Genomic DNA, 17,315 nt, shown 5'->3' on the forward strand with positions numbered 1-17,315 from the left:
CCAATTACTTGCTTGCATACACTCTCAACTCCTTTGATTCCCTCTCCTTTGATCATATTGGGTAAAACACAGTCTCATTAAAGCTGACTCATGGCTATTCTACTCCTGGAATTAGAATATAACTGGAGAAATAAGACTGAATATCACCAGAGAAATGTACCCATTCAAGTTTACTGATCTTGTTCTAAATTCACTATTATTAACCTGAGACTGCTCCTTATTCCCTGGCAATCATCTGGTATTTCCTTGATCCACATAGCTCCCATTCTCCAAGTGACTGTTGTGTAATTTCCTCCTGATCCGCAAAACTCTCAAACTATCCTTTTTCTCAGCAATGAGCCAGCTTCCTACTTTTCTAAAGAAAATCTAAGTGCCATTTCCTTTTCCCACTGTTAGCCCCTAAACACACCAATTAGACTGATGTTCTTTTAAATATATAAGTCAGATCATTCTCTCATCTGGTCTGACTTCCAATTTCTTTCACAGTAAAGGTTGGTGATGGACAGGGAGGCCTGGCGTGCTGCAATTCATGGGTCTCAAAGAGTCGGACACGACTGAGCAACTGAACTGAACTGAACTGAAAGGCTAAAGACCTTAGAATAACCTAAATTGTCCTAGGCATATGAAAATCTTAAGACATATTTGAAATTCTCTACGATTATTCGTGCTGCAAAACAGACCCAGGCACTAATGTCTTAAGATATGTCAGGCTTCTCCTGCCGGAGCCTGGGCTTCTCTTCCTCGGTGACTCCTCTGTCTACAGAGTTCTGTCCCCAGAGAGCCACGATAGCAACTCTCTCACATTCTTCAACTCTTGGCTCGGCTATTTCCTTGAACTCTATTTTCCTTGAACTCTTCACTTGCTCTCTTATAACTGCAGTTCCAACATTTCTTCTTTTCTTTTCCCACTTTAATTTTGTCCTTTAAACTTTAAATACCACCAGTAAGTTAATATAAAATTGAAAGTGTTTGTTGCTCAGTCATGCGCAAGTCTTTGTGACCCCATGGACTATAGCTCTCTAGGGTCCTCTGTCCATGGAATTTTCTGGGCAAGAATACTGGAGTGGGTTGCCATTCCCTTCTTCAGGGGATCTTTCCACCCAGGGATTGAACTTGGGTCTCCCACATGGCAGATAGATTCTTTACCATCTGAGGCACAAACAGATACTAAATCACTTACTTATTGCTTTGCTTATTGCCTATTTCACACCACTGGAATGAAAACTTTATGAAGGCAAAGATTTTATTTGGGCTTCTTCCCACTGTTAATACTATTGGGCATACTAAACAATAAACACTTTTCAAATGGACTAAGATATTTAGCATAGTAGCTGGTATAATATATGTGCTCAACAAGTAGAAGTTGCTGTTATTACTTATAATAATATATCATGCATGTAAACAACATGGAACCTCCAGGTTGAGCACTTGAGACTCATAAGTGGAGGTTGAACTTAATATAAATTAATACAGTAATGAAATAAATGAATAAGCAAGATCTCACTGAGAAGAATGTTAAGAGCAGAAAGCCATGGCATGTGAGTGAGGGTAGGGCATATGGATGGGAGCCAACATGGGGCAGGCTGACCTCTTGAAATCCAGGAAAGATATAAGAAGCAAGTAGCTAGAGAAACACAAGAAGAATCAGGAGAGGGCGGGATAATGGGAATCAAGGAAGGTAGACATTCATGAAGGATGAGGTGGTTAACAGTGCCTAATACTTCAGTTAGTACCAAGAAAATGATAATACAACAAATGCTGAGATACAAATCATGATAAAAAAACTTTAGGAAGATTTAATGAGAAAACAAATCTTCAGAATCAAATGTGTCTACAAAAGCAACGAAAGAGTCTGCAAGACTGTTCAAGACAAAACCATTTATTCAACACATGTTCTTTACCTTTGATTCTTTCAAAGAAGGAAAGGATGGGATAATAAAAGAATCTATCTCATTTTTGAGCTTATAAGACTAGAGGCTGACATAAGTAGGTCAAAGAAATTATCCCCTGGCTCACTGAATTTAGTAGGGTTTTACACAGATAGCTGGATAATAGAACGACATAATAGATTTTTTTCCTTAGAGTTAAAATCTGAGATTAAGAATGCATCTAAACCAGTACAAATTACTCTGTATTTTTTTAAATGCAAATATATAAAAATTCTACAAGTTCTTTCTCTTTAAGAAAATACTACAAAAGAATAAAAAATTTAATATGGCTCTCATTAATTTTAATTAATCTTATTTACTACAGGATGTCTTATAATTCTTACATGATAAAGGGAAATTTAGAATTGGTTATTGCTATCCTCAGCAATATGGAGGTATTTTCTTCTGCTTTTTCTTTGCAGTTTGAAAAAATAAAGAGTTTTTAATTTTTTTTTAAATAAAGGCATTTAAATACATCCAGTATTTTACAGATAATTACAAAATGAATCATAAGTGGGTGCAAATTGAGTAATTTGATTAATTTCTAAGTTGACCTTTAGAAAAGTATTTGTCTAACATTTCTTAGTTGTTGTATTTTTTTACATCAAACTGAAGTTCCAGCTAGTTAATTTCCATGTTGTTTAAAAAAAAAATGAGAACTGCATTAGGGATATAAAATGGTTTGTTTTGTAAAATAACTGCTTCACTTTAGAAACAATTTGGATTTTGAAAGGTAATGTGAATATTATCTTTGAATAGCTGCTTCTCTTTCTATCAGGATTTGCTCTTATCAAGGTTACTTTACTTAGGCATTTTTTTTTTCGCTTGTATATTTATTGAATCAAGGAACTGTTTTGCAGGTAGTTAAATTTACTGTTCTCTAATAGAAGATAAAATACACCTCGTGGCAGTGCACAGCTCTCTTCAGGTGTGTGTCCTCATTCTAGGTAGCCTCTGACTTAGGTAAGAGACTTCCCAATTGCAGACACATAATGTGCATCTCCAGCAAAACTGCCCATAAGAATAACTTCATTATTCTGGGAAGCTCGATCTATAAAACACGTAAAATGTGGAAGTGTTCTGCCTATACAATTTCTGGTAAGTACAACATGACTGAGTGATAAAACCTGAGTCAGCTTCAGTTAGAGCATACCTCACTGAGAAGTTTATTGTGCCATGAAGGCAAAAGGAAATATAGTGGGCAAAGAGGTCTTCTCTGAAGTAAGGAGGCATTTTAGGTCTACTGAGCTCTGCCTTGATCAATGGAAAATGACGTCTGAAAGCATCGAGTGGTAGGGTGCACCAGTTAGTTACAGAAATCCCAAGTTATATCAGAATGATGAGAAGGAAAAACTCACCAGTACCACTGGACAGATTGTGGTGGGTGGTAAAATATGGTCCTTCAAAGGTCCGCAGTCACATTCAGGTTTCAGATGAGAAGCACATTTATTATGCAGCTAGGGAAGGAGAAAGAGGAAACCATCATTTTGCATAACAACAGCAAACATGAAGCAGGTTCTACTTCACCTGAGATGCAGCAAATACATTTAAAGAATTACAAGAACAAACAAACAGGATCATAAAGGGACTCCTATGACATCTGTTCTTATACAGTCTGCCTTAAATAAACTGTGCAGCAACTTCTGTGACCCAGCCTATATATTTTCTAATTCTCAGAAATGTTTATATTAGAAATGTCCTTTAGGTTTTTCCCCTGAAAAGCCTGATTTCTTTGACAAACACACATTATCATCCATTACAATCCTTCCTATCTGTTAGCATAATCTTGAAACTACTGTGCACTGTAGCTGCTTTTTTTTTTTTTTTTTGACCCTCCTGTTTTCTCAAAGTCATTCCAAAGTGCACAGCTCAGTATGGGGCATAATTGATCCCATCATTAGTTTTAACTTTCTAATTCAATATGTAAATGTAACCAGAGATTCATCTCAGTAGGAGCAGGATATAAATATAAGAAGATGATTACGATTATAAAAATTTATCTGTATATTGTATTTATCAGCTCTACATTAAGTAAGTATATAATCATAAGTGTAATTTACTTTTCAACATGTATGAATTTAAACTGATATTTTTATCAAACCCGGCCACAAGTTGAAATTAAGGTATTATATTATGGTATATTAAATAAGTGATTTTTTTTAATTGAGGTGATAATTCTTATTGGAGCCATATAGAATTGTTAAGGTAATAGTTGTTTAAAGGCACCTATGGACACCTTTATCCCCAGCTCCCTATCAATGTAATATGAAATAGTCATGCTTTTAAAAAACTTACAGATGTTAATAAAATAATAGGTTTTGTTCAGAACCAAAAAGGAGTTGACTCATTTTTCAGTTCTGAACCAAAAGCCACCCCATTTAAATCTTGGTTATATTAATTTCCAACACAAGCCTACCTTTGTAACAGTTCCTTAACACAAAGCACAGGAGTCTAATGAGGAGATGTGCTGCTGGCGATAATAGCTCACCTGAGTAGCGCACTACTGAAGGGCTATCTCTGTTGTCCTTGGATCTAAAACATCTATCATGGTAACGCCCTGCCTTGGAATTAAGGCTACTTGTACTGTAATTAACTCACGCTAGGCCACATTACATGAAATAAAAATACCTTTACACATTCATCCATAATTAGCAGTTTTGCTTCTCAGTGACACGTAAACTCCTTATTAAAAAAAGTGGTTTCATCTTACCAGGCATTGCTTTGTCAAGAGGCAAGGGGTATTCAAGATAAAGAAGCACTCGAAGCCATATGCAAAAAGAACTAAATGAACAGGCAATCATCTGGCAAGTGGAAAGGCACAGTTTCCACAAAATAAAATTAGTGACTGGTTTAAATATATTATTAAAATATTAGACTTCATCGAGTTTCTCAGAATAAATCATGACCCTGAAATTTGGGATTCAGACTAAACAGAGTATCAAGGGTTGCAGGTTAAATTGAGTCTTTCCCCAGTTAATGTCCTGAATTCTAGTATCTGTACAATATGAACTCATTGAAAACTAAAATCTTTGTAGGCATATTCAAGTTCAGTTGAAGTTATACTGAAATAGCTTGGAGTTTAATCCAATGACTGGCTTTCTTATGAGAAAAGAGACATCTGGATATAAAGAGACAGACATGGAGGGAAGCGGTCACGTGACAACTGAAGCAGGGATTTGGTGATGAAGCCAAAGGCCAAGGACCACCCATGATTGGGGGCCACTCTCAGAATGAGGAAAAGCTGAGGGTGGATTCTTCACCACAGGCTTCACAGGGAGCATGGCCTGCTAACATCTTGATCTTGGGTTTCTAGCCTCTAGAATTATGAAGAGAAGGCAATGGCACCCCGCTCCAGTACTCTTGCCTGGAGAATCCCATGGACAGAGGAGCCTGGTAGGCTGCCGTCCACGGGGTAGCGAAGAGTCGGATATGACTGAATGATTTCACTTTCAATTTTCACTTTCTTGCATTGGAGAAGGAAATGGCACCCCACTCCAGTGTTCTTGCCTGGAGAATCCCAGGGACGGGGGAGCTGGTGGGCTGCCGTCTATGGGGTCACACAGAGTTGGACATGACTGAAGTGACTTAGCAGTAGCAGCAGCAGAGCTATGAAAAGAATAACTTTCTGCTCTCATTCTCAGCGTTTCGTTATGGTAGCCTTTGGAAAGGAATGTACCAATTGCTATGAAAAGTGAACCAAAAATCAAAGTCAGGCTGTGTGTCTTGAAGGCACTTTTGTACCGTGGTGTCACAGAGAAAAAGCTTCTGCTTTTTGAGCCTGCACTACCTATTTAAAACTGACAACTCAAGACTCTAAGATAAAATTTCTGTGTGCACAGAGTGAGAAAAAACTGAATTTTCACACTTGCTTGCAGTGACTGAAGTTTTACATGCAACTCTGAAGGACAGAGAGGCAGGATACTAAGATCTTGCCATCACTGACCACCTACACAAGCTGAGCAGCTCAGCCTCCACCCTGCCTCCATCCCATGCATTTCTAACCATCTGCAACCGATATGGGAAGGGATGACTAACCTCTCTATACAGTTATTTGAGGGTTACCAGATGTAATAAAAGACAACAAAAATAAAATGAATTTAATGACAGCTTTTTGGTATTTAAGCTAGTTTTCCAGCAAAACAAACAAGGAACTGAGCACTCAGAAAGAATCACGAAGTTGATAAGCCAAACAGAATATATGGAGTACCTCTTCACATTGAGGTTCGAGGGTTTCAGAGCATAGGTACTGGAACGGGTCCTATGAAACACTGCTCCCTGCATGTGTGCTGTGTGCTAAGTCACTTCAGTCATGTCTGACTCTTTGCAACCCATGGACTGTAGCCCACCAGGCTCTTTTGTCCATGGGGATTCTGTCCAGGCAAGAATACTGCAGTGGGTTGCCATGCCCTCCTCCATGGGATCTTCCCAATCCAGAGATCAAACCCACATCTCTTATGTCTCCTGCACTGGCAAGTGGGTTCTTTACCACTACCATCACCTGGGAAGCTCTGGCTTCCCTGCAGAGCTAAATGAACTCAGCATGGCACTGCCCAGTTTGATTGCCATGTGGTCCAGGTGGCTATGAGACAGAGTCTTGCAGGAACATAAGCATGTAGCAAGATCTACAAGGATGTCAGTAACCATAGCATCATCAGTGAAACAGGAAGACAGTGCAAGAAAATTCTCCTCCTCAAGAAGTCTGTATTAACTAATAACGTATAAGGTACCTTGCATTTCTCTTAAGACTGGAATCTGGCAGCTGCTAAATATGTGTGGGTGTCCATCAACATCATGACATTATTTGTAGCCGGAAGTATCAAAGCTGAGGACACCACATTGGAAAATACTGATTTTTCCACAGTGTGTATAGCAGGTCTACTGCACTGACCATATTGTGCATAAACATTCTTGAAGACAAACTATAAAATATGAAGGACAATGGGAAAATGCTTATGGTTCCCAAGACTATCAAGATTAAAAGTGTACATAAGTTTTGCTGTAAAATTAAAACTTTGCAACAAATGTAGTCTATTTAACAACATAGAAAATATCAACAAAATAGAAACCATATACTAGAATTTAAAAGCCACTAGCCCCTAAAAGTATCTTAGGTTACTGGCAATGCTTTGCTTCTCCATCAGGTGTTAGCTACACATAGTGTTCATTTGTGCAAAATTCACTGAGCTCTCTCCCTGGGATATTTATAATTTTCTGTATGTATGATATGTTTCAAATAAAAATGCAAAAAGGAATAAAGTGAGTATAAACAGTAGTAATAACAAGTTGCTTAAACTCATCACCATGCCGTTTTACAGAAAAAAAAAAAAGTCAAAACTGAGTCCTTCTCAGTGACAGTAAGATACTGAAGTCTGACAATTATCTTAAAGATAACCCAGATTCTAAATCAGCAAAACAGAGGAAAAGCCTCATCAAGAAGAACAGTAAACTAGAACACTGATGGGTCCTGCCTCTTAAATGGAATGGCCAATGGAGCCCCAGAGTAAAGAAATTGTTACCTTTTAAAGTGTTTTTATTTTTGTTCACAGTTAACTTTGCATTTTTAGAGTAAGGCATAGAAATCATCAGGTCATATTTTATTATATGTACAAAAACTTCCATTTCTGCGTAAGCGTAGCAGTATCATAGCTAGAAAATTCATAAAATATAAACCAGCTATTTCTGGAAGTGAATTAAACATTTGGAAATAATTTCAGAGTTTACAACATTTCTAATAGCACTTAATTTAGAGCCAGATCTGTGTTTATCGAAAAAAGCTGTCTCAATTTAGGAAGAAAAAGAAAATGTGTGAATAAGCTTGTGTGTATGTGTGTATATGTATATGTGTTTATGGGATGGAGTTGAGAAAAGAGTGAAGGTGTTGTACCGAGAAGAAAACAGAATCTAAAAAGTTGAAAGGAAGAAAAATAGAAAATAAATTTCTGTAAGAATTTGGAAGAAAAAAGAAATAGATTTTCTGCTGAAAAGTGAACTGACCAGATTAGAGGAATATTTGTTGATTTATATGTATTTTTATCTCTAACATTTTTCCATTTCAGGTGCTGCGTTAACGCTGGCATTTGCTAAAGCATGAATCTCTCTATTGTAAAGTCATTGGAAACCTTTAAACATTATTGTTAGGAGTTGATTATTTTAAAAGAAGTAGTAGTCCTACATGATACCAAAAGTCAATAATCTATAGTCACAATATAGGCTTGCATTTGCCAAGCTCAAATGAAAAGTATCATCTACCAATACTGTGAGTCCTGCCCGACCATGGACATTTTACCACAACCAGGAGCAAATGACAACCTATTTTAATAGAATGTCAAGAAAATGCTTTCATGGTAGAAATCAACAGGTATCAACAGTGAGATCTTTTTAAAAAAAAATTTAATTGAGTAATGATTAGAATATTATGATGGTTTCTGTCATATATCAATAAGAGTCAGTCATAGCTATATATATGCCCCCTCCCTCTTAAACTCCCTTCTATCTCCCTCCCCATCCTACCCATCTAGGCTGTCACAGAGCACCAGCTTTGGGTTCCCTGTGTCATACAAAAAATTCCCACTGGCTATCTATTTTACATACGGTAATGCATACATTCCAATGCTACTCTCTTAAATCATCCCACCTTCTCCTGCCCCTACTGTGTCCAAAAGTCTGTTCCATGTCTGCCTCTCCATTGTTGCCCTGTAGATAGGTTCATCAGTACCATCTTTCTAGATTCCATATATATGCATTAATAAATGATATTTCTCTTTCTCTTTCTGATTTACTCCACCCTGTATAATAGGCTCTAGGTCTGTCCACCTCATTACAACCAACTCAAATGCATTCCTTTTCATGGCTGAGTAATATTCCATTGTGTATATGTACCATTACTTCTTTATCCATTCATCTGTCAACTCACATCTAGATGGCTTCCACGTCCTAGCTATTCTGGTTTCCTCAGGGTATATGCCTAGCAGTAGGATTGCTGGGTCATATGGTAGTTTTATTCATAGATTTTGAAGGAATTTCCATACTGTTCTCCATAGTAGCTGCATCAATTTGCATTCCCATTAACAGTACAAGAAGATTCCCTTTTCTCCATACCCTTTCCAGGATTTATTGTTTGTAGATTTTTGATGATGGCCATTCTGACCTGTGTGAGGGATACCTCACTGTGGCTTGAATTTGCATCTCTCTAATAATAGTGATTAAACAGTGATATCTTAAGGATCAGAGAATATCAGCAAGAGGAGGAAAAAAGAAGCGATGAAGACATTCAGCCCAGATAACTGAATTACAAAGCACAGGAAAGCGGCTGCCTAAATGTCACAAGGCGGATTATATTGTTCTTTCTTAGGATTTTCCTGTTTTAATTTTTAAGTGGTGAGACTTACAAAAGGAGATAAAACTCAGTTCTAAGAGCCTAACTTTCTATCTAAATGATGGCAAAATTCTGTAACATCAGGAATCCACAGGTTCTGAATAAAAAGGGGTGTTTTCCCTGGTGGCTCAGACTGTAAAATATCTGCCTGCAGTGTGGAAGAACTGAATTTGATCCTTGGGTTGGGAAGATTCCCTGGAGAAGAAAATGGCTACCTACTTCACTATTCATCCCTGGAGAATTCCACGGACAGAAGGGCTTCATGGTCTACAGTCCCTGGGGCTGCAAAGAGTCGGATGCTACTGAGTGCCGGGAGCCAGCATGGGCCATCCCACCCATGACAAGGTCATGTGGAAGAGAACTGTTAAGCAAGGTTTCAGGACTCAAGGGGCTCCCTAGACCAGCTCGAGCATCTACCTCAAAACCAGAATCTGTCTGTCTTACTGTTTTGTGCCTTTCACCAACTCTCCCGACATTAACAGGGGGCTATCCCGACCACCTTTCTCTGGAGAAAATCAGCTTAGGGCTCTAGCTAATAAGTCTCCTGGACATGAGAGGAATATTTTAAATCAAACCCCCTCTGTTAGCATTCTAGCTTGCTTGGCAGGTTTATCCAGACTCTTGCAGCTACACATGTGATTATTCACAGCCTCCCAACTGTGAGAGGCATGGGAAGCCTAAAACATAGAGCCTTTCAAAGAGTTAAAAGTTATTAGAGTAGTTCTGGTGTAGGATTTCATTAATGGACCAATGCTTGTTGCTAAGTTCCCATATCTCTTATCCACTGTGCACCTGGGAGTGCATTAGTTAACATAGTTGGAATGTAAGAAAAACAAGTGTAGCCTTGAATTAACCACATCAGACCTTTGAGCTAATTGGTTCTTTCTTTCTTGTAACTCATTGCACCTTTGCTCTGTGAGAAATGTAACTCTGTTTAGCATTTTCTGGGGCTGACATAGATTAGAAATATAAGAGAAAAAACACTTTTGAGGGAATATAAGTTTTCTGGTTGAACAGCCTTTATCAAAAGAGGGTCAAAAATGTACACAGGCCTCCAAGGCCAGAAGATAATGTACACAACATCATTTGTGGGAAAGGTATGCAGAAAAAATCCTGGTTTTGATAAGGGCACAACTGCTGGAATGTTTGGGCTGACTCTGTTTGACCTTGTATCTTTCATTTCCCTCTATGTACAAATTAAGGTATAAAAGTCCCTTTTGAAAATAAAGTAACGGGCCTCACTCGAAGAAACTTGGTCACCCCGTGTCTTATTTTTTCTTTTCCTTTTCTCTCTTACACTCTTTTTCAGGCTGATCCCTTGGAGCATGGAGGCTCCCTGCGTTCACTTATCTGCCCAGGTTTCTAAGACCTGAACGGGAAGATGTTCTGCATCTTCACTCCCTCGGGAGACCGGGAGGGCGCCTGTGGCCTCCGTGAACAGAGCAAGCTCCTTGTCTTGTTCTTTATTGGCTCTGTCTTGGCTTTATTGGCTTTCAGTGTAAACCAAGGAATATCAGCCTCTTTCTCTCCTCTATTCGTCTCTCATTCATTTATTTGCCAACGCCGTTTCTCCTGAGGGTTCCCCTGGATCCTGTGGGGGCTGGACCCCGTCAGCTGAGCAACTAATACTTTTTTTTTTTACCTTTAAATATTTGTATACACACACTTGTATACCTGATGTATATTTGAGGATTACAGGATGTTTAAAAAAAAAATTTAAGTCATACCTTTAAAATTCACTATTTAGCAGTAAGAAGAAAAGGATGCCTGTCATGAAGGTGAAATTGTTGAGGATATCCTCTGTATTCGGCACTGAACCAAGATTTAGGGTGATCAGGGTGACCCACAGGTGCATATGGGATTGGGAGCTGGATAAGACTGTGATCGAGCAGTGCAGACAATGTTAGCATGCACACGTGACAGTTCTAGACAGCATGTCAGTCCTCTTTTGGTGTGGAATAAAAGTTTAGAAAGTATTCTGAAAAAGTAAATATATAGTGTCAAGGAAGATCTCAAGGGAAATACGGAAATTAATTTGGTTCTTGAAGTGTAGTTAGAATTTGAGGTGGGTGCATCCAGGACAATCAGAGTGAGCAAGGGACTTCCATGGTGGTCCATTGGTTACAATCCACCAATGTAGGGGCCACAGTTTCAATCCCTGGTTCGGGAAGACCCCACATGCCATGGGGCCACTAAGCCCAGGTGCCATAACTACTGAAGCCCACTCATCCTAGGGCTTGTGCCCTGCAACAAGAAAAGCCACAGCAGTGAGAAGCCTGAATATGAGTGGCCTTCGCTTGCCGCAACTAGAGCAAGCCCACATGTGGCAATCAAGACCCAAACACAGCCAAATAAACAAATAAAATCTTTAACAATACTAAAAAATAAAATAAAGCAAAGTGAGCTAAATAACATGGGGGTGAAGTATGGCTTTCCCTGGGAACTGTCCACAGACATACTCAACTTATAGCAGGGCCTGGGCATGGAGGGGAATATTACATACGTCATGCACTTAGGCTTCGCTCTCATATTTGGGGAAATGAAAACCAGGTTGAGGTAGGAAGAGGTGAGGGCTGCATTTATTTTCACAGAACTATTATGGGTTGCCAAAGGTGGCATATGATAACAAAACAGTATTTTCAGAAGTTGATTCTGGAGGTGGTTTGCAGCCTGTGTTATAGGAAAAGTACCTTCTGTTAGGGAAGTAAGCCAAGATTTCTGACTCTAATCTAGTTAAGAGGTGCTAAGAGCTTGCACTTGGGCTGTGAATGGTGAAGACAAAAACCAAATCTGAGAGAGATATTTTAAGGAGGAAACTTAGAGGCTCAGTGACAGGTTGAATAAATGAGATAGAGGTGAAAGACAAGGATAAGAGATTGACTTCCAGCTCTATTTCCAATCATTGCAAGCATGATGTTACTATGTTTCATAGAAGAGAGTTTGTGAATATAAATAAATCAGCTTAGTCTAGGCTTTAGTGATATTCGACCACATGTTTCTGGATGCTTTTAGAACATGCAGGTGTTATTCTTAGACTGGGAAATTAGAGATCCTTCCAGAAGGGAGAGAGATGGTTTGAGTAACATTCATGGAGTACCCTCTGTGAGCCAGAGGTTGAGTTTTGTGCCCCCACATGACAATTTACCTGGGCTTCCCAGGTGGTACTAGTGGTAAAGAATCTGCCTGCCCATGCAAGAGACACAAGGCATGTGGGTTCAATCCCTGGATTGAGAAGATCCCCCTGGAAGAGGACATGGCAACCCACTCTAGTATTCTTGCCTGAAAAATGCCATGGACAGAGGAGTGTGTTGGGCTACAGTCCATGGCGCCGCAAAGAGTCAGACACGACTGAGCACACACACACGCACACGCACACACACATACACACGACGTTTTATCTAGCCTTCGCTGTGAAAGTAATTGCCAATCACTAAGCACTAGTATGGGCTTCCCAGGTGGAGTTAGACATAAAGAACATGCTTGCCAATGTAGGAGACTTAGGAGACTCGGGTTTGATCCCTGGGTCAGGAATATCCCCTGGGGAAGGAAACGGCGACCCCCTCTGGTATTGTTGCCTGAAGAATCCCATGGACAGAGGATCCTTGTGGGCCACCATCCATGGGGTCACAAAGAGTCAGACAACTGAATCAACTTAGCACACATGCAAGCATTGTTGTGTATGAGATTCTGCAGTAAAGATATTTATAAAGATTTTTTTTTAATTCATTTAGTTTTTATAAAAAACATCTTACAAGATAGGTAACATTATATTCATTTTGACAATTAAGAAACTGGCCAAAGCTTGTATATACTTTGTCCAAGATTATACAACTACTGCCTTAGTTGTTGAACAGAGACACTTATAGGAATATGGTCAGTCTAGCATGACTAAATTAAGACTCAAGCCCTATGTTTAAAGGAAGTGATAGCATTTGTAAAACCACTGAAATGAAACCAGGTTTCATTCTCTTTGTTCCTCTCTACAATCTATTCCATACAGACTCCATTCAGATAGGCCTCCCTAACACTCAGCTCTGATGGTGCATATCCCATCACTTTCACAGCTTCTGCTAGCTCTTTCCTATATTTATAGCACTTTCTGGGAATATAAAGACATAAGAAAGTAGATTCAGTTTGTTTAAAGGCAAGCAGGGGACTTCCCTGGTGGTCCAGTGGCTAAGACTCTATGTTCCTAAGGCAGGAGGCCCCCGGTTCAACCCCTGGTCAGAGAACTATATCACATGTGCTGCAACTAAAGAACCCATGTGCCACAACTAACAGCCAGTGCAGCCAAACACATAAATGAACATTTTTTAAAAATAAAGGCAATCAGGAGTGTGTCAGTCAAGACCAGATCAACTTTAGACTGAAATCTTCATACAATAGTTCAAGAACAAAGTATAGATCATAGTAAATATAGAAATGGTCAGAGGTAGACATCTTCTATTTAACCTAGGCAGAAAATCAATAAATTGATAAATACATTCATATAATTGCTTAACGTTAAAAAGCCAAAAGAGTACAGAAGCTGAAGCTACCTTTAAGAAGCTTATATATATATATATATGTATGTGTATATATATATATATTTTTTTTTCTTCTGGAAACATGGGAACTTTTTTTTTAATTTTGAGTTTTGTTTCATGAACCAAACACAGAACCCTGGATATCACAGTTTATAGCAAATAAGGCTGAAGTTACCCAGAAGCTTCAGGTCTTGGGAGAGTTTAGTAAGCTAAGAAGCACCCTGAGAAGCTTCATTTCCCTCTGACTCTGCATTAAACCCTTCCGTGTTCCCTGTTAGCCCATACTCTGGGTAGAAGGTGGGATCTGAAGACATTTATAGTTTATATTGTGCTTTGTTGTAGTGACAAAAGAGTCATCTTCAGGTACACATTGACCTTAAGAGTAAGATGTTAGGGGCATGTTGTCTGAACTGAATTGGACCTGAAATCCTCAGATTATAAAAGCAGGGTTTATTCAGACACAGTGTCTTCTTTCCTATAAAAGGAAAGGCCTAATTTCTTATAAGACTAGGATCAGGATCAAGACCAAGAATAAGTGTATAACTGGAGATTTATGGGGCTAGAAATGTAAATTTTCAGGGTCAGAACCACTGCAACAAAAGAAAGAAAGCAAGAAAAGCAAAATGGAATATAAAATAAGAAAACACATTTCAAGATGCCTTGATTATCACTAAGACACTATTAGCAATGGTAACTCTGAGGAGAGTAATTCCCACAGAATGAAAAAGGCAGAAGATGTTAAATCAGGTAAACAGAAGAGGAATCAAATAAAGAAGCTTAAAATCTCTAAAAGCTTTTATATCAGGAAAGGAGGCAGTGCATAATTTTATAGTGTTCAAATTCTAAACACACAATTTAAAACATACTGCAGTGTTCACTGCAGGACTATTTGCAATAGCCAGGACATGGAAGCAACCTAGATGTCCATCAACAGGGGAATGTGTAAAGACGATGTGGTCCATGTAGACAATGGAATACTACTCAGCCATGAAAAGGAGTGGAATTGTGCCATTTGCCAAGACGTGGGTGGACCTAGAGACTGTCATACAGACTAAAATGAGTCAGAAAGAGAAAACCAAATATTGTATATTAACACAAATACACGGTGGAACAGACGGACTTCTGTGCAAAGAAGAAACAGAGACACAGACATAGAGAACAAATGTATGGATACCAGGAAAGGAAGGGTAGGTGGACTGCACTGGGAGATAGGAACTACCATATATACACTGCTGCTGCTGCTGCTGCTGCTAGGTCTCTTCAGTCGTGTCTGACTCTGTGCGACCCCATAGACGGCAGCCCACCAGGCTCCCCCATTCCTGGGATTCTCCAGGCAAGAACACTGGAGTGGGCTGCCATTTCCTTCTCCAATGCATGAAAGGGAAAAGTGAAAGTGAAGTCGCTCAGTCGAGTCAGACTCTTAGCAGCCTCATGGACTGCAGCCCACCGGGCTCCTCTGTCCATGGGATTTTCCAGGCAAGAGTACTGGAGGGGTGCCATTGCCTTCTCCATATTTGCACTACCATGTATAAAATAGACAGCTAATGAGAACCAACTGTATAGAACAGGGAACTCTACTCAGTGCTCTGTGGTGACCTACACGAAAAAGAAATCCAAAACAGAGGGACCATATGTGTACATAGAGCTGATTCACTTTGCTGTACAGCAGAAACTACTAACACAACATTGTAATGCAACTATACTCCAATTAAAAAAAAAAGAAATTGAAAATGGGAAAGAATATAACACATTTGAAATGTATCAATGATGGGAAATAACTTGAAATACAAGGAAGAAACAAATTCTGATATTCTCCAACTTCAGTTTACAATAAAATAAAGGTATAACTAACAAAAGATGTACTCCATGGGGAAAATAAGAGGAATAGAATTATATAAAATCTGAAACAAAAATTAAATTTTTTATAGATGCTTAGAAAAGAAAACTAATATTTTAATGAGCACAAGTTTTTAAGAAATAAAATAATTATGGTCTTCTTAAAACTGAGAAATCAATATGTTTAAGTCATTCACATGTATAGTTTAAATCATTGTTAGACATTTTAACACCCAATCACTTCAAAAAAATAAAACTGTCTTTCATAATTGAGGAAATTTCAGATGTAAATATAATTTAACTGAGTAATAGCTGAAAATGATTGAAGAAAATGTGTTCATTTAAAAAAAAGTACTTAATTGTACTTTTGAATTACAAGTCACAGTTTGTTTTTCTCATTATCCTGTATGTGTATGTGTACTTAAGAAAATTCTTAAATGGTGTGTATGTTGGGGAGGACTGCTCAGGGGCACTACACAGAAACTTATTTGCTTAAGCGATACACTGCTCTCTACTGTTTAATTCCCACAATGCAAGAACAATTTATCCTATAAATAAGATGACTCATATACTAGATGTAAAGAGAAAACAAAGTCAATGGGGGGAAAATTCAGCCCCATAAATGTTTTTGTACTAAATGGTAAAAAATGGTTATTCTTAAAAATGTGCGTTCTGATTAATTTCCAGAAATACAACATGAAATACTAGAGGTTCCACCTAATAAATGTGTTTATCCTAGAAATTATCTGAAGCAGCTTTTTCAATTATGCAAGCCTGGGAGAGTGTACAGATTTCCCAGAAAAGACCAAGTGACCTCCTCTTTCTTCACTGTCAATGCCATTAATGGTTAGCATTTACATCCATACCTGTATCCCTCAATCTATGACTTAATGAAAGGAGCAAGGCAACAACATATTGTAAAGAATGATTAAGTGAGTTCTTAGAATCATCAAGAACTAAAATATGGACACGCCTGCATCTCTACTTAGTTGTGTGGTCATTAATGATTTGCTTAAATTTTCTTGGTCTTAGTACCTTCACTATAAAATTAAAGTCTTTCGATCACATTATTCATGGTTCTACCCTTTTTAAGCCTAATAGATCCTATACTCAAAATAAGTATAGAATATGTAGAATAGTAAATTCTACCAAAATGGAGTTTCAGGGCAGAGAACTAGCTGAGCTCTACCCAGTCAATATTCCAGGCTCACTGCCCACCCACAGCCACGGTGCCTTGTTACCTTTCTAGAACTCCAAAGAGCACAGTTTGAAAGCCTCATGACAGTACTATCTGTAAGGTTAGCTCTAAAATTCTGGACCCTCTGAGGTCAAATTCGACTCTGACCTTTATCCCTTTGGGAGCCACACGTGAGATGAGAGGTTCCCGTTATGCTATGCTAACTTGGACTTAGTCTAACATTCAAGATGGCCTTCTAAGACTCATCAGAGAGCATGGGATACAGCGTGTTCATCAAGAGTGAATGGAAGAGATATATTTGCCAATGTTACTCACTGTGATCTGACACCAAACACAGTGCAGTCCCGTCAAGCCCTGGTAGCATTTGACTGTTTTGTGGCACTTATCACACTTGGTTGGGCAGTTGCCTTCAACCCAGTAATGATGCATCACCTAGAACAGAACGAGAGCGC

The 17,315-nt window shown here is 38.7% G+C and overlaps 1 protein-coding gene across 7 annotated transcripts in view; it reads right to left on the reverse strand.

Annotated features, from left to right (window-relative positions):
• Positions 1–17,315, reverse strand: part of DGKB (diacylglycerol kinase beta) — an 877,599-nt gene that overhangs the window by 585,038 nt on the left and 275,246 nt on the right. For all 7 annotated transcript variants that reach the window (XM_069587582.1, XM_069587580.1, XM_069587583.1 and 4 more), the window contains 2 exons: positions 17,179–17,295; positions 3,287–3,385 (listed from right to left, as the gene is read on the reverse strand). In XM_069587582.1, coding sequence (XP_069443683.1) covers positions 3,287–3,385; positions 17,179–17,295 — 216 coding nt within the window. The remainder of the gene's footprint in view (positions 1–3,286; positions 3,386–17,178; positions 17,296–17,315) is intronic.

Source organism: Ovis canadensis, chromosome 4 (genome assembly GCF_042477335.2).
Source record: "Ovis canadensis isolate MfBH-ARS-UI-01 breed Bighorn chromosome 4, ARS-UI_OviCan_v2, whole genome shotgun sequence".
Taxonomy (NCBI): Eukaryota; Metazoa; Chordata; class Mammalia; order Artiodactyla; family Bovidae; genus Ovis; species Ovis canadensis.